This window comes from Myiozetetes cayanensis, unplaced genomic scaffold (assembly GCF_022539395.1).
Source record: "Myiozetetes cayanensis isolate MyiCay16 unplaced genomic scaffold, myiCay2020 scf5-8, whole genome shotgun sequence".
NCBI lineage: Eukaryota > Metazoa > Chordata > Aves > Passeriformes > Tyrannidae > Myiozetetes > Myiozetetes cayanensis.
The window spans coordinates 58,389,158-58,407,117 of NW_026087742.1; the positions used below are offsets into that span (position 1 = coordinate 58,389,158).

The 17,960-nt window shown below is 39.4% G+C and overlaps 1 protein-coding gene across 2 annotated transcripts in view; it reads right to left on the reverse strand.

Annotated features, from left to right (window-relative positions):
- The window catches only part of EPSTI1 (epithelial stromal interaction 1), a 50,806-nt gene that overhangs the window by 17,613 nt on the left and 15,233 nt on the right, over positions 1-17,960 (reverse strand). For both annotated transcript variants that reach the window (XR_007630933.1, XM_050332652.1), the window contains exons 4-6: positions 16,133-16,206; positions 15,423-15,506; positions 9,336-9,409 (exon numbers count right to left, since the gene is read on the reverse strand). Coding sequence is in view for 1 of the 2 variants with exons in the window: in XM_050332652.1 (XP_050188609.1) it covers positions 9,336-9,409; positions 15,423-15,506; positions 16,133-16,206 (232 nt within the window). In the remaining variant the exon portion in view is untranslated. The remainder of the gene's footprint in view (positions 1-9,335; positions 9,410-15,422; positions 15,507-16,132; positions 16,207-17,960) is intronic.

Genomic DNA, 17,960 nt, shown 5'->3' on the forward strand with positions numbered 1-17,960 from the left:
GTACCTGAATGTCCTTGTTCCTTAGTGATGTCAAAAGAATGACATGGGGGACGTGGAATTTCTCCTTATTTGCATAAAAATGTGGTGGAAGACACTACTTTTCCAGGAGCAGCACACTGATAGATGAAAAGCTAACTCAGTTTTGGTATCAGAAAAGATGATTACAAGAGTGAAAGCAAATAAAGGTTCTCAGCAAGACTGTCTCTGAATAGAGGAAGCACCCTACTACACCAAATTAAGTAATACATTATTAAGTGTCCCTATCACAAGAAAGGGACTCAGATTTCTGGACCTGACAAAAGACAAGTCAGGTCTTACATATGTTAATTTGTTTTGTGTCATCTCTATGGAAACCCAGCAATGCATCTAGAGTTGCCAGGCTGAATGTTTGAAAGGTATTTTTCATAATACTAAACCTATAGTCATGACAGTACAAAGTATAGCATAAGCCATGCTGCAGGAAAAGGGGGAAGTCAGGGAGATCATAGTTCAATTAATGTTATGGAATGGAAAGTATTGTCTCCAGAAGGAAATCAGCATATCAAAGTGTCCATATGTGTTCCACAGACAGTTGGAGCAACATCTCGCTCATTTGCTAAAACTTCAAGGGCTAATCAAAGATGCTAATAAAATGTGTTCCTCTAAGCTAACTAACATTAAGGAAAGAAAAGCATGGGCTGAAGAATTTTATCTGAATACAGCAGAATCCTGATACTCTTCAAATACAGCTAGGTAAAAGGCAACCCAAGATTTAGATAAGCCAAGAAGGCGGCACCAGGCTGCTAACCTGAGTTCTGACTACCCCTAAGTACCAGGCAGAAGAGAAGACAGCCGTTCAGAAGCAGTGGTTAAGCTGGAGCAATCTTATGAAGGTATTTTGTCTTTCTTGATAGCTCTGTTTCCCATTACACCATTGGGAAAAAGCCTTTTGCTCTGCTAATTTAAACAGCCTACTCCCATACTTACATGTTTAATAGGACTAAGCAACAGTCTTAGCATGGGAACTCAGCCACCTATACTGTGTAACCATTCCTGAAATTGTTCAGACTTGTTCCAAAGAGCACTTTCCCAAATAACTCCTAGCTGCTGTCCAGGAATAAATATCAACCACAAGTAACTCCCAAGAGATGTTTTAGATTCTACTGCCCCATTTTGGGAGGTAAAAAAGTTTTCTAGCAATAGAAGCAGGGAGTCTCTGGCCTGTTGGCCTCAAAAGTGACAGTGATTGACAGTGTTTAATTTATTAGTACAGATGCAGCCATGGGGGAATGAAGCATAATACTGGATTCAAGGGATGCAAAACTCTTACGGTCATGGGAAAATACTAACTCTGCTGCCAGAGTCACTGAGTAATGTGCTAAGAGGGGACAGTACATAATAGTGGAAATAAATGCATGTTTCAGGTACTTCGTGTGGGTCCTTGGATATTTGGCTTTATATTTCACAACTACTCTTCAGGCAGAGTCTTTTCTTAAAAGCTCTTGTGTAAACCATCTACCTAAAGCTCAACAATTATATGTTAAGTGCAGAAATGTGAATTTTCTAGGTGTTCCACTGAGAATGCTGTAATTCAGGGATTTAGAGTTGGCACCCTACATTCACAAGATACTTGTAGATCAGGGAACCCACACACATTTCTTAATGTTTGGGGCTAAATGCTGGCCTCATTCCCACGAGCATGAGACAAGGGGATGGTTATAAAAGTGAGAGTGAGCATAGGTTCTACTCTGGCCTGAGTAGAAGTTCCCCTGCTCTAACAGGATTACCAGCCTTGACAGCCAAGAAGCAGAAAGCTTTACAGTTTACTCCAGCATGCAACTGTGAAAGATCTGAAGACCCACAACTGATCTCATTGCTGGACCTGAGGTCTAAAATCCTGTGCAGAATAAGGTCTTTAACTTTGTGTGTCACTTGGTCTTAACTCCTGTCACATCTACAAGGCAAAAAAAGAACCAGTCCTGAAAAGGATTCATCCTCAGGGACGAGAATAACGATAAAGACTCAGGCCCCAGCACCTTCCTCTATCCAAGAGTTGCACAGCACTGCTTACTAAGCTTTTAATTTGAGACTGTATTCCCCTCAAAGCAAAGACAGAGAGAAAATATTTTTTCTGCCTTCACATAAAGTTCTTGCCTTTAAGTATGTTTTACAGACAAACATTAAAAATGCATTAATTAAAAAGGCTTCTTGTAATCTTCATTAGTCCTTCTCAATGAAACTAGTGGCAGTTAATTCTTTTGCTTTAATTGATGGATATTGAAATGCCAGTATAAAAAAAATATACTGGCTTTTATGCCAGAACATTAAAAAAAAAAAAAGGAAATGCAATACTTTTGCATATATCATAAATCTATTTATTTCTCTTGAGAATTTTTAAAATATAATGGCCAACTCTTATTACTACCGAAAACAATACAGCTCCTGAAGTTCTTGTTATCTCAAGCTGCAGGATCTCCACCATTACAATTCTGCTCTAATGAATGTCCACAAGTATGCTAAGAGTTGTTCAGAAATAGTATTTTAAAATAAAAATAAAGAACCACAGGCCAGGTAAATAATTATAACCATTTCAAAGAGGAGTGACTTGAGTAGTCACTTAGACTACAGAAGTAGCATCTAGTGCTGCAAGACATGGATACATCAGCTTCCAAGTTAATTGCCTGTTAGCAATCCTAAAGTTATATTTCACCAGTTTCTTCCAGTTCAGCTGAAAAACTAATAACCATGCATAATACATACATAATGTTAGTTTCACATATCTGCCCAGAAGCTTCATGATGGTTTTTTAAAAGAGTAGGACTCTCTCACTCAAAAAAACCCAACAAAAAACCAAATTGAAAATCGAAACTGAATTTCATTCAAGACACATCTTTTTGCAGCACCAGCTAGTGTATCTACACTTCTTCCCACTTCAACATATTTAACTGGTAAGCATACCAACTTCCTCAACTTTTGCAGAAATCAAGATCAATTGCATAACAGCACCTAAGTCTACCCACAAGAAATGCTGCCCTTCATTTCAGTACGGTCCATGGTATGTGTGTCTTCACTGATGCCCTTGTTGTTTCCTCAGTGAGGGCTGTCTTATGCATTGTCAAATGCATCTTGATCAGGCCTTTCCTATGATAAACAAGCCAGGCTGGCTGGTACTGGGGCCATTGCTGTTCCTCTGACATGTTGCCTAACAAAAACAAACATTAAAACCAAAGGCATTTCAGAAGTCAAGGCAAAGGTCAACGAGATTGCTGTTCGTTTATACAGGTTTCCAACAGACTCTGTGTTGGAAGATGGAGATAGACATTCCAAAGGGAGGTGTAGTTGGGACTTTCACCAATAAAAATAATTTTCTAGAAGGGGAATGATGTTCGGGGGGTAGAGGCTGGGGGGACGATAATGCCATATGTGAAAATAGTCTCACCAAAGGTACACGGCTTTTGCTAGTACAAAGTTACACGTGCCTCATCTCACTCCCCATGCCCCCTCCCCCGGCCTCCCCCAGAGATTTATCATAGCAAGAAATTTACATGGTTTAAATAAGTTCAGAAGGCTACAAGCATCTGTTTCCCACAGATGGATCATGACAAGGGGCGAGGTAGTAAAAACATCTCTGTCATCAACACACATGCTTTCAACTCTATATGGATTTTGGTGTTCCTGCACCTCAACTCTAACCCACACCTGTAGGGCTGAGTCCACTTTGGGGTAAGGAAAAAACAAACACCAGCTAAATGAAAAATTGCCAACGTGAACTGATTTTGGAGTTTGTATGGGTGTGAGATTTGTCTTTTGCTGGAAGCTACATGGTAAAAAATTACAATGTAAAATAATTAACACATTAAATGCATGTATGATGTTGATGGCTCTTTTGCAATGCCCTTTACTGTGAGGAAAGGTCATCCTCTGAATATTTAGTTCGCCTGCTTTACAATACAAATCCTTCCAATAGCCATACAGCAAGCTTACTGCAGTATTCACATACTTGGCTGGCAGTAATAAAAAAATCATAATACAGAGGACTTGGACAAAGCTAATGATAGTGATCAAAACTGTGCTATCTTTGGCTAGTAGGATTTCTTGTCTGCAAGCTCTCAAGCAGGTGTTCCTGATTTGGGGGATAAGAACAAAAAATGTGGCCCTAGTTCATTTTAGGTACACAGCTTCAAGAAAATATACAAATAGATTAAAAAAAAAAAAAAAAAAGGCAACTTTCTCAGCAGAATTATTTTCATCACTTCCTACACATACTCAAAGCTAATCTATCCTGTCAACTCGCTTTTTTTGTTTCCCTGATAAAATAACACAGCTAGGTTATTCTTTCCTCCCACCAACTCATCCAATATTCCTGGATGTTATTTTAGATGTAAGTTTCATTTATTATCTGAAGTAATAAGCATAAATCCAGTTTTAAGGAAAATGCAGTATCGTATCAGTCTATTGCATAGATTCTGTGTGCTCCATCTGCATGTGCAATCTGCTTCTATATTTTCAGCCAGCTTGCATGGGCAGATTAATGTGTACAATTAGAAAGCAACCTCACAGGCGTTCAATAAACTGCCTTCATTATTACACTCAAGAGAGTCCCTTTGGATGTCTATAAAAGCCTAGTTTTCTGCCTGTTAGCTAAATAATTGACAACGCTTAAAATAATCAGGAGCAAATGAACAAAACAAAGACAATTGTGGTGAAAAGAAGCAAACAAAGGATTCTCAAGGCTGCAAACCCTTTTTGTGTGAGCTCTCTTTCATTCTCTCTAGCAACCTATATTAAAAGTCTGGTCAGGTTTACGTTTGTACTTCTGTGGGGAAAATCTGTTGCCAGCCTGCCGTTTGAACCACACATCATAGGGGACTGAAAACTGGCAAGGACACTAGTATTTATCCTGTAAAAATAGATAAATAAATAAAAATTCTGTTTTGATTCAGGTTTTATTCTCTTGCACTTTATGACTTTTGAGAAAACTGTTTTGGCAGGCAAGTGTATATCAACTTGGTTTGCTGAACCTCCTGCATTGTGTTTGGAATATGCACTTACAGGCACTCTGGCAAATTCTGTTTCCAGCTCCAAATTCTGAGCAGAATATATTGAGTGCGCACATGTACTCAGATGTAGCAGTGCCAAGAATTTTTACAGAAGTACAACCTTCACAAAAACAGAGGCATGAATATGTAACAAAAGGAAGGATGAAGGGACACAACAGTCATCATGTACATGTAGAAAGTAACCCTATGTTCTAGACTGCTTAACCCATTATATAAATAGGTAGATGACTATCAGATAAACAGTGGACCACATCCAACACAACAGTTTTTGGAAAGTAGAATACAAATTAAATAAAAGCATGTTACTAGAGATCTGGGCTTAAACTGTACGGCGAGATACCCTAGAGTTCAAACATGGATTCACATAGCTGCACAGCTGAGAAAAGCAAGTCATGAGATGCCCATCCTCATTACTGTTTAAATGACAATGTATTAACTAAAGATGGATGCCCTGAAAAGTCCTCTTCTTTGTTTCCATTTGGAAAGGTGGACAGTCAGTTCTTCCCTCACATGAATTAGCAACTGCAAATTATGGACTATACAAGCCTTAACTACCTTTTCATGCACCCTGACAGAAACACCATCAGGAGCATAATGCAAAATGCATCCAAGATATCATGACTCAGAATGAAGGACTCCATTTCATGGGTAGGTAGTTTCTGGTAGAAAGTCAACACATACACCCCATTTTCTAAATTTGGCATTTGCAGGGACAGAACCACAGCAACATTATCACCAGCAAATCCCTCAGGTGTTTTTTATCCATTAGCATAAACTGTAGCAATCACTTCCTACATATGCAGCAACTTCTTCATTCCAAAGTTCAAAGAAGCTTACAAGGCTTTCAAAACATAGGAAATAACTGTACTTTGTAGGCAGAAAAAAAAGTTGCAGGGATTTCAGTGAGAAGTTCTTGGTTTTAATAGTGACAAGAATTTAATCAGAAATACAAAATTCAAGACAGCGTCATACTTTATTAGAGTATGTTAATGACATGAGAATCTTAAGTGCCTTTCCTTATCAAATCGAAGCGGCACTTCATGCAGGAGAGGTACTGATTGGGCTGTACCCCTTGGAGGCTGATATGGCTAGAGGTGGTGATCAATTTTAAAAGGTTTTCCAACTAATGAGAGTGCTGGTAGGCATTGATCTCCTCAGGAAAATTGTGATGTTGCAGCTACAGATCTTATAGAGGACAGACTAACAAGGGAGCTTATCTTTTGAAATGTCTCTATGGGCCATGACTTTGCAGAGGTCACTGCTTTATACGCAGCACATGACCTTGCTTCCTCCGTCTCCCAGCAAGCAGAGAAGGAGATCAAAATACTCTAGCAGAAACAGCAAGGAAAGGGGCACAACCTCACATTTATTCTCTTCGCCTCTAGACAAACGGTATTAGATGATGCAAGTAATGAGTCACTCATTTTTGCATAGTAGGTCTTTTTTTTTGCATAGCATGTCTTTAAATACCAAGCATTTCTATGTGAACATGCACTACTTCACAAAATCTGAAATGTCACACAGAATCTTTCCATTACTCCTGGATGCTGTGCTCCATAATGACAACGTATCTCAGCAATGCATCCTCAGCAACATCCAGTGGCACAGACGCCCCTTCCTCTGCTCACCAGATTCCTTCAGACCAGGGAAGACACTAGTGTCACTCTGTATGTTAGGGAATACATTCAGTGCAGGTAGCTCTGTGTGCAGCTACAGTGCAAAGCTGCAGGTTGAGTTCTGGGGGCCAGGAGCCCTAGCCCAAGGCAAGAGGTCATGAACTGCTGACATTTGCATGAAAAAGGGTATGGAGACCTTTGGTTCGGCCAGAGCACCTGACACTTAGAGACACCACAGGAGCCAAGGACCCCCAGACTTCCCTTCCCCTAGACTGTGACCTTTGTTCAGGGTCCCTCCTCAAAAACACTAGGTCAAACTGGTATTTTGTTTTTCAGTTATTCCATCATGATTAAATTATTTTAAGGATCCAGACGTCTGAGACAGTGCTATGGGAAGCCTGGGGTTGAGTTGGAAAGGAAACCTGGTCTGATTGTGTGAGTTGGGGAGTGCAGCTGTGGAGGTGCTTCAGTCCCAGCTCAGGTGGTGCAAGAGTGACTGCCAGAGTAACTTCTGGATGGTTGGACAGGGAAGTTTCCTTAACACTGTACAGCATGGAAGATTTTTGCTTAACTGAAATTGTATTCACTGTAGGTAGCTTTTCAGTTCACTCCCTCCAGGAGTAGTAGCTGCAGGACCCTTCTGTGTATGTTCAATACATGGTACATACAAACAACGTTCTAATAGTTCAACATAATCTCAAGCAATGGAGTTCGATAGTCCATCTTTACTTTCAGTTTCATCAATCAATTGGTTTCCAAAGATGAATGCTCCCAAGCCTTTCCTTAATCAGTGGACAGATGCCAGCCAGTCTACTTCTCAGTGTCCAGGCAGCCAGAGCTCCTGCACCACCTGGGGACTATCTGACTGCCCACACAGAATCATTTAGGTTGGAAAAGACCTCTACAATCATCATGTCCAACTCTTAACCCAGCACTGACAAGTTCAGCACTAAATCATGTCCCTTAGCATGACATATACACGTCTTTTAAATACCTCCAGGGGTAATGATTCAATCACTTCTCTGGGGCAGCCTGTTCCAATGCTTGACCACCCTTTCGGTGAAGAAATTTTTCACTTGTGGCCATGTCCACTTTTCCTATGTTTCAGAGGATTTGGGCCTGCTTTTGACAAAACCAAACTTACTTTTCATGGAAAAATCTCAACATTAGAATTCATTTCACCCTAAACAAAAAAATGTACAGACAGAGAAGTGAGGGAAAGGAAGATATATGTCTCTGTTCATAACTGAATATGCCTTAAGACAAACAATTATGTTAAATTAGAAGATAAGAACCCTGACAATCCCCTTAGGAAGAAGCAAGGCCCGTAACTGAGGACCTTGCACTGCAAAGACCTGATGTGTCTGTTGTTCATTTAGGCTCAAAGAGAATGAAAATGTCTAGTCTGTCAGAAATAGGCAAAGATCGAAACTTGTGCAGGGTCTTCAGAAATCCTGAGGAATCAAGGTGTGTTTGGGGAAATCCACACCAGGACAAACAGCAAGCAAAACACCAATATCTAGAGACAAATGCTGACAACATATTAAAGGAAAGAGCTGTGCCTGAAGCCAAATGGGAAGAAACAAAAGGAAAATAGAAGAAAGGCTGAGACAAGTGACAAAGCACTAAAATATCTATGCATTAGAGAACAGAGTCTGGGCAAGTGGTGAAGACACTGGAGCTACCAGCATGGGGAATAAGTGACTCCCTTAAAGGTCACATAGGAGGAAAAAAGCAATCAATCAGGGTAAACATACAGGTGAGTAATTTCAGAAGCCTAAGATAAAAAAGGTAAAGGTGACTAAACAGTACTGTGTGTTAATTATGTGATAGAATCAGTTTGGACCAGTTAAAAATAAATAAATAGGGTAGAGTGAATTGGCAAGGCAGGAACTTCACTGCCAATGGAATTAATTATGTCAGGACTTAAGCTGTATCTAAATCTGATATTAAGGAGGTATTTCTGGGAAACAGGTCTTCACAACAAGTCTCTACCTTTAAGTATGCTAAATATAGGAAGTCCATGTTTCTTTACTAGTCAATAAAATGAATGGGTGGAGATGTAATTTAGATCCTGTTTCAATAGCTAGTCTTGGATTGAATGATCACCTATTGATTCAGTTAGAGAAAGAAAGCAAGAAGTCATTCTATAATTCACAGCTTTCATTTCAAAGTGTATGTTTTAGGAAGCTAAGAGAAGTCTACAGAATCAAATTTCTCATAGAATAAGGTGTGGAGGAGGCTTGGAATATTTCACAGAATCGTAAAATCATCAAGGTTGGAAGGGACCTCTGGATGTCATCTTGTCCAACCCCCTGCTCAAACAGGGCCACCTTAAGACAGCTGGCCAGAACTTTTGAATACCTCCAAGGATGGAGAATCCACAACCACCCTGAAAAACATGTGCTCATATTCAGTCACCGTCAGAGTAAAAAAGCATTTCCTGATGTTCAGTAGGAACCTCCTGTGTGTCAGTTTGTGCCCCTTGTCCTGAAATAAAAAGTTTCAAGTCAAAACCTGAAAAAAATAGCAACAGAAGCCAAATCCTTCCTGAGTCCTGAATCAGGAAAAAAAAAAGGGCAAACAAACAAATAATATGAAATAATAATTAAAAACTCAAACAAACAAGAAGGACAAACAGATGAGGAATTTTAGGTAATAATTTTCAAATTTTACTTACTACAGTTGATCTCCAAGAAACATCTCTCTTCTTTGCATTTCTTGTTGTCTTTTTTTAACTTCAAGTCTCTCTGCCTACAGCATTAAAAACAGGAAACCTTATTTGAGGTTTCCAATAAACGAGAAACAAACATTGATTGTTTCAATTCCAGTATTTCAATATTCTGGTCTTAAAAAGGTCTATGGCAGCAGTTGGGTACAAGGGTGACCTAATCTCAAATTTAAAAGTAATCAGATATGGCCAGACATCTCCTAGTCAGAGATCTGTTTAAAGTAGAAAATGACATGGTGCTCCTAGTAGATCCATGTACCCAAAGGGCCTTGTAAGCCTTGACAGTTCTCATATCACAACCATGCTGGGGGACCCCTCTTGGAACATTGGTCCTAGTAAAAAGGTAGAGGACCCAACCACCACACCAAAGCAGATGATAACCCTGAAGCACTGACAGTGCAGTGATACGAGTACGTGCAGCTCATAGACCTGACCTTCAGGAGCATTAGGCACTGGCCAGTTGAATACATGCTAAGATGGACGAAAGTGGGAGACATTGATATTTAATCAGCATTATTCTGCCTCAGATACCACACCCAGTGCAAGAGTCAACCAAATCCTTGACACGCACAACTCCTTTGAAAATCTGGATACCACAAATGATTAAGTCCTTTAATACAAAATTGCACATAATTTCAAGTGAAAGGATCATATAAGATGCCTAAGACTCAAATTCAAGTAGAATAAAACATTAAAATAAAAGCAAAAAATGGAGAACTTGCTGCAACAGCAATATATAGTTCAAGCTAAATTCCAGTCAAAAGAAGGCCAGCCAAATCTTTGTTTAGGCTCACAGGCTGTAGTTAGGTCAAATGTGAAGAGCAGTCAAAAGGTAGATCAGTGTATTAAAAGCACAAATTAGAAGTTTCAACCTGAGATTTCAGCCTGCTTTATTTTGAGTACAAGCTCCTGCACTGTAGTTGAGGGGGGAGTTGCTGAATAGTTCCCAGCCAAGGATCATGGCAACTTGCATGTGGAGCAAAATACAGACTCGGACTGTCACTCTGCTTGTCACTAACTCTCAAAATGAAAAAAAGCAATTGGTTGATAACCCAGTAACCAACCATTCCTCCGAACAAAGTGTCCTGGAAATTTCAGACAATACTTTGCAGAGATGAGAAGGGAGGTGTTGGTGAGAATGGTTTATTTGGCCAGAGCCCCAAATCAGGGAGAGGACACTCTACCTGGGCAGAGGTGGTGTTAAGAACAGGGCTGAAACCCCTACCTCTATAATCTTCTTCCTTTCCTGCAATCAAAAACATTTCAGAAAAATAACAATTCTACTGGTAGTTATTCAATTACTTTGCCTTCAGTGATTTCAGGATGGGTATTTTTTAATTTGGTAAAGAATGACTGTCTGGAAGAGATTTGCAAAACAAGTGCAAATTCCTCCTTCACATGTATTGGATTAAGAAAAAAAAATCCTGTCAGATATTTGCAAATAGGAAAAGAGCCACTATGTTTGTGACGATATAAACTGCTGAGAGGCAAATGACTCAGAAGTTGTTATTTGGAAAAAAGCAGTGGAAAATTAAACAAAGGAGGAAGCTGAATCTCTGAATAAGATGCCCTGTTGTTCAGTCATTTGACATGCAGAAACAGTGGTAGAATGTATGATGTACTGACGCAATTAAAAAATGTAACCAAACTGGAGTAAGGAGCATGACTGCACAGTACAGGTAAACTTTGAGAGTGTTTAAGGAATAACTTGTTTATTCCTAACCACTCCACCCAGAGAGGGATGACTTTTTAGGCAAAAAGAACTCCCACACATTTGTGTAACTACAGTTTACAGGAAAAGAAAGGAAAGAGGTAGAAAGGAAATCTAATCTGGTTTCTGTTATAGTCAGAGGTGATGCTGATACCCTCAAGACACCAGCCGTAGCTTCCAGACTTTTCCCCAACACTGTCCAACACTGCAGGTTGACTCCTTCACCTCTGAAAAAAGCATTGGATGTGGGATCTGCCACCATATTGCAAGGGTCCTGAAAGTTCAAATCCAAAGCTCATGGGAGCTGTTGTGGTCTAGCTCCTAGCTAGAAGAACACAGTAATATTAACTTTGATAAATACAAACCTTCAGTATCATCGCTGTTTCCCACTAGAAAAAAACAAAACAAAACAAAACAACACGGAATATCCTATAGCTATTCTAACACCAGAATGGTACCTGAAGAAAACTCCAGCATCTTGAAATTACTCATTTGTGGCTGACATGACTATTTTTTACTCTGGAAGCTTACCCTGAGACCTCTGCTTAGGATGCATACAAGTGGCAGGCAACAGGACTGGAACATTCTCTAACCAACGACAAACAGTAGACATTGCCAAAGCACTGTACATTTGGCAGTATCTTCAAAAACAAAGCCAAGAGTGGAACAGCTGTGATACTGAAGGTAAACATGTTGAAAAATACTAGCAGAAGGTCTGTAAAGTGCCTGGTTTTAACAAATTCCTGAAAAAAGGCCATTCATGCTGATTAACACAGTCAAATTAAAAAGCACATGATTTGATAAAGAAAAAATGAAATTACAGTTTATACTAACTAAGAAAGTTTCTAAACATGACAGGACTATTTACTGTGTGAGGTAAGAGCAAAAAGCTGTACGAAGTAGAATTACACTGAACCTTTTCACTTCAAATTATTTGAACCTTTTAATATTAAGTCAAGACTTAGAGTATACAAGGAAAGGCCAAAGGTAGGGTAACAGCAACAGAAAGACAGAAAATAGAAATACCCAGTGCACTGGAGTTATCCTATTTTATGTGCAGCACAACTTCCAAAAGTTTGAAAAACAAGAAGCCAAATCTCATCCACTTTCTTATTTTTGTGAGAACTTTGACAGTCCTTTCACCCAAAATACACAAAGGAAATTAGGGTTTAGTCTGGTCAAAATCTGTGATGTGAAGAGCTACACAAAAGATATCAAACTGCAGATACCTACTACTAATGAGAAATTATAAAAAAACTACTTCCCATTTACTTCCACACTTTCTGCAGATCAGACATGCATCTCAGCACTGGGGACAAAAACAGAAATAGGGAACTTCCTGCTATTGCTACAAACTCTTTTTCAGATTATTTCAGTGAGCACTCAGAGATCACTACATTAGAATATTCAAACTCATGCAGCCCACGGTCACCCCATGAACAAACCACAGCAGTCCCAGGGCAAGCTGCCTCTCATGGAGCGTGTGGGAGACCTGGATATCTGTTCACACAAACCAGTCCCGTGGAACACAAAATGAGGAATCTTCCTTCTCTCTGAGAGATGGAGAGAGACAAGGTAGATGCCAAGTTCATTGGTATTCCAGCACCTAATAACCTCATAACTAATTAAAGAATGACGATGACTGGCAAGTGGACTCCTACAGATGGTAAGGCAGACCTTCCACATTTGGATACTGCTTTGGCAGACACACAGTTTTCTCTGTTCACAAAGACAACGAGAAGGTGGGTGCTGTTTTTTCTGCAAAATCATCACTAAAGTAGTAACGTAAACAGATCCTAGGTTCACAAGCAGCACTGGTTGTTTTTGGAGGAGCTTCCAGAACAAACTGCACACAAATCAATATGCTTTACACAAATGTTCAGCTTTATTTACATAACCCAATCTCTTATATACTTTCACTGCCCTCCGGCACGTGATCACTTTCAAACTATTGGTTATATGCTGTAACCCATGAACCGAGCATGTATTACTAGCACATTTCCTATTGGGTGCATACAGATGTCCACGCGATATGAAGACATTGCTTTTCTCTAAAAACTCCTCCTTATTTTTGTCACAGGTTTCTCTTTGCTTACATTCCTGCAGTCTGTTATCACTGCTTCTGTACTTTTCCACTGCCTGCAAATAGGTTTCTGGCTATGTCAGGCCCAGGCCTAACTGAGGCCTATTAGTATGGTTTGTCCATAGTGCGTCTTTTTTCAGCTAAGCACTCCACAACTGGCCTACATCTTACAATTTCTTACAAGTTCTTACAATTAAGGAAGAACTGAGCTGAGTATCAGCACCCATTGTAGTCATAGCACATTAGCCTGTAGGGCTTCACCATTCGTGTTTTTTGGCAAAGTAGCTTTCCAGCTGTGAAAGTTCCAGGGCTCCTGCTGATAAAGCTGGCTAGCTGTTATCTCCCTTCAGACTGTCAGACAATTTGGTCCTTATTGAATGAATACTAACCTTGAGCAAAAGAAGTGCTGGCCAGCAAAAAAATAACGGCTTGTGAATTTGCAGAAAGACATGCTCTCAGCCGACGCACTGCAGGTGCAGTTGAATACAAATCTATCACTTCAAATAAAAAGCTCTTTTCTTGTGATAACCAAAGCCCAACACTGGTCATACAGTACCACTTCTCTAAGACCACTCTCATCCTCAGCTCTTGGAAACCTTTCATTTGCAGGCAGGGTGAGATGGACAAATTGAGACCTTGAAGTGGCATTCCAGCCTGCTCTTCTTAAAAACAAGGTTGAGTTTTTAACACATAATCATCTTTCAAGAAGAAATCTTCATCAGCTCAGTTATTATTGTGGAAGACAATCTGAATAAACAATGTCAAATTAAGAGTTCCCTTTCATGCTTCTTTGTTTTGTTTGATTGCTTTGGGTATATGTTTATTTAGTCAAATTAGACAGTCTGTTTGGCAAAGATGTTTGCCATTATGTTGCATCCTCCTTTAGAAGAAACTGATAGCTACAGTTTTACTATCTACAACATCTATAAAGATTTTATAATCTGTGGGAGTGAAGGTAAGGAAATTAAAGAGTATGAAAACAAAACTGATACATGAATATATTTTTTAGGTGTAACTAGAAATTATATATAGCAGCCCTGTAACATTTTTCTTGCCCAATACCCATGGGCAAACACCATATATGAAATAATTAAACCCCTGTCTACCATTGCTATCATCATTCTATAGCTTCTGGAACTATACATGAGCTGGTAAACATTAATGACATTTTCCAATGGTAGTATTTATCGCCCCTGTGAGCTATTGCATATGGGCTTATCCCCAAAGAGTAATACTAACCTCTGAAAGACTGAGAACAGACTAACCCTTACCTGGAGGCAATTACAGTTATTTTTGTTTATGCATGCCTTTGTATGCCAACCAGTATTGACTATTTTTTAATTAACTTTCAGCATACTGTTTCTGCACAGAAAATCATTTTTACTGTTGTGGAGACAAAACTTGCAAACCTGAAATCTCCCTTTCTCTCCCTGTTATTGTGGACATTTGAATTGTGTTTCCCCTCTTTTCTTTTTTCATTTAAATTCAATATTGCATTCTCAAGCACTATTTGATTGCCACCAAGGAGACACAAATGAACTTCTACAAAAGGTTTGCAGCACAAAGGATGAGAAGATGCTTTGTGAGAATAACTAGAAAAAGGAAACAAATGCAAAATCATAAAAGAAATTTTGGAAGTGAGCTATCATTGCTGTCAGTATATGGAGAATATTGGAAGGAAAAGTGCTCTGACATATTAGCAACACATCTGTGTGTGCAAGCCCCAGAGGGGCTGGAGGGCCATGTGCTCTCAGCACAATGCAGATAGTCTACACTGACCTTTTCATGATTTGGATGCCTTTTCCACCATAACAGGCCAGATTTTCTAGTATTCTAGTATTCTTCCCGTGTCCACAAGCAATTATAGACTTCTATAAGGTCTTTGTGCCATCTGCCACAATCCGATCTTATAGAGAAAGCTCACGTCAAAGTGAACCACATAACCTGCATACACAATGTTACTCCTGACCTCAGCGTTCTACCTTTCTGCTAACTCTTCAGGATGGATGCAACAGAAAGGCTGGAGTTCCTGAAGAGCCAAAGGAACACTCAAGCTCCAAAGAACACCAGGTCAGACTTCCCTTAGTCAGCTATAGAGAGGTAAAGGACTGGATTTCCTAATTCCTTGATGCCATCTGGGATTACCATTTAATTTAATTAGCCTGTTCCATGTAGTTCAGCAAAATCAAGCATCAAGACATGAAATCTGTTATATGGCTATAACTGCAGTAACCAGGTTTACCTTTTCTCTCTGAATTGTTTTCTTTTTCAGGATTTCAGCTTCTTCAGCTGCCTTTCTTGCTTTTACATATTCTTCTCTCTTGTGCTGCATGACATAAACATTCAAAATTATTTTACATATGTATTTATACAAGGAATGCATAAGGTAACTTGACTCCTGTACTGTATATCTTTCAAATCTAAAGTGTGTTTGGGGAAAGTTTCCAAAATTTTTTCCTTAAAATGAGACACTAAATAATGCAGGTTGTGCAACAGCTACTCCAATATTGGCTTTAAGAAGGCTGAGAAATCTAGGACTGATAAATGGGCATCCATGCAAGGAATCACACAGCTGACTGATAACTTACAAGCATTTATACTTCTTATAACAGGAACAACATTTCCACATAAGTACAGGTTAGGGCAGTACACTGATCAATTAGTTGAAGTGAAGGCAGCGTGCCAAAAGATACAACAAGGCATAGAAGTGTCTTTACAACTGTACTGGTTATAATTTTCTATATCATCTGTGATACAGATTGCTACATATTTATGGACAGATTTCTTATTTTCTTTCGTGCAGAACATTTGTTTCTGATTTCCTGCTGCTTCCTTCAGGTTTCATGACTTTCTTCTGCCAAGCAACTCTGAGTTCATTTTATAGTCATATGAAAGACTTCACGAAAAGCTTTCTTTTTAATTCTTAAAATAAACAAATTTATTCTTACCAACCTTTTGCTGGTATTTAGATTGCATGAGCATCATTTGCTGGTTTTGCCTTGCTTGAGCCTCTGATTCCTTTCCACCTTAAAAAAACCACAAACATAAAAATTGCATTTTTATGAACATTTTAACTGCAAATACCAGTCATTTTGGAACACAGCAATATAACAGATTGTATGTATGCATACACAGGAAATTTTTCATAATTACAGTAGCTGTCTGATATTAAAGAGAACAGATAGGAGACCTTTTTGATCATTTTACTCATCCATCAAAAGCACTTTCTTATTATTTACAGAGCATCCACTGTATCACCCACTCTACCAACAAATATGTCCCTACAGTATATGATCAGTTTACTGAGAAACTATTCCATTTTCAGAAAATCAGTCAAGCTTTGCAGGTGAGTTTTCATTTGCAGATCCAACTATCCACACCTTTGCTCAGTTTGTCACACACATACAGAGTCAGAAATTCTATCACCAGAAAATTTATCTTTTATCAAATTTAGGATCTTGGACTCTGCCAGCTCTAATGGGATGCTATCACTCTAATATTTTCTAACTAAAGTTTTGGCACTGGAAGAAGAATCCCCTTTCTGAAATGGAAGTCAAGGCCTTCTCACACACTCCTCACATTCATATCCAGGTAGCAGAAGGTGCCCTTATTCAAAGGCATGGCCTCTTTTTTGAGAACATCTGAAGTTCTGGCCATGATGTTCAGCATTCAATAAAAAAACAACTCAAAAACAAAACAAACAAAAAACCCAACCACATAAAGAACTTGATACTAGGGCTTAAGGGATGGAGGATGTTGATTTTATTATTCTCCTGTACTATTTTTCAAAGTATTTTCTTGCTTTGGGAGAACAAATAATTCATTCCATCAGTTGTCACAAAAATCAACGGCAGCTCTTACTTCATTCAGAGGATAGGGGCTCTATTTTCCCCTGATGTTTAAATGGGAAATTCTCCTCTATGTGCTTCCTAATTCTCCAGAAGCAGTTGCACCAATCTGTGCAACCTGAGATGCCTGATATCCTGGGCTGCATCAGAAGTAGCACGGCCAGCAGGTCAAGGGAGGTGATTCTGCTCCTCTACTCCACTCTTGTGAGACTCCATCTGGAGTGTTGCATCCAGCCCTGGAGTCCTCAATATAAGAAGGACATGAACCTGCTGGAGTGAGTCCATAGGAGGGCCTTGAAGATGGTCAGAGGGCTGGAGCACCCCTCCTATGAAGACAGGCTGAGGGAGCTGGGGTTGTTAAGCCTGGAGAGGAGAAGGCTCCAGGGGGACCTCCTAGCCTTTTAGTACCTTAAGGGGGTCTAAAAGAAAGCTAGAGAGAGATTTTTTGCAAGGGCATGTAGTGATAGGACAAGGAGGAATGGCTTTAAACCAAAAGAAGAGAGATTTAGATTAAATATAATGAAGACATTTTTCATAGGTTGCCCAGAGAAGTTGTGGATGTTCAACCCCTGGCAGTGTTTGAGGCCAGGCTGGAAGGGGCTTTGAGTAACCTGGTCTAGTCAGTGGCATCACTGCCCACTGGCACTGGCAGAGGGAGTGGAACTATATTTTATTTAAGGTTCCTTCAGACCCAAGCCATTCTATGAAACGTAAGACAAATATACTAGATCTTTCAGAAGGGATCACTCTTCTCTAAAGCTAGCTTTCTCCACTTACTAATGGAAGGTAACTAATCTTTAGGTGCTTTTGTGAGGTTCAGTGAATGGGAGATAATTCTCTAAGTGTGGCAACATTTCTACAGACAGAAATAAATCTGTAGGATAAGTTCTCAAAAAAGACTGGCCATGCAGTATACAGGCAATAAGCTTAAA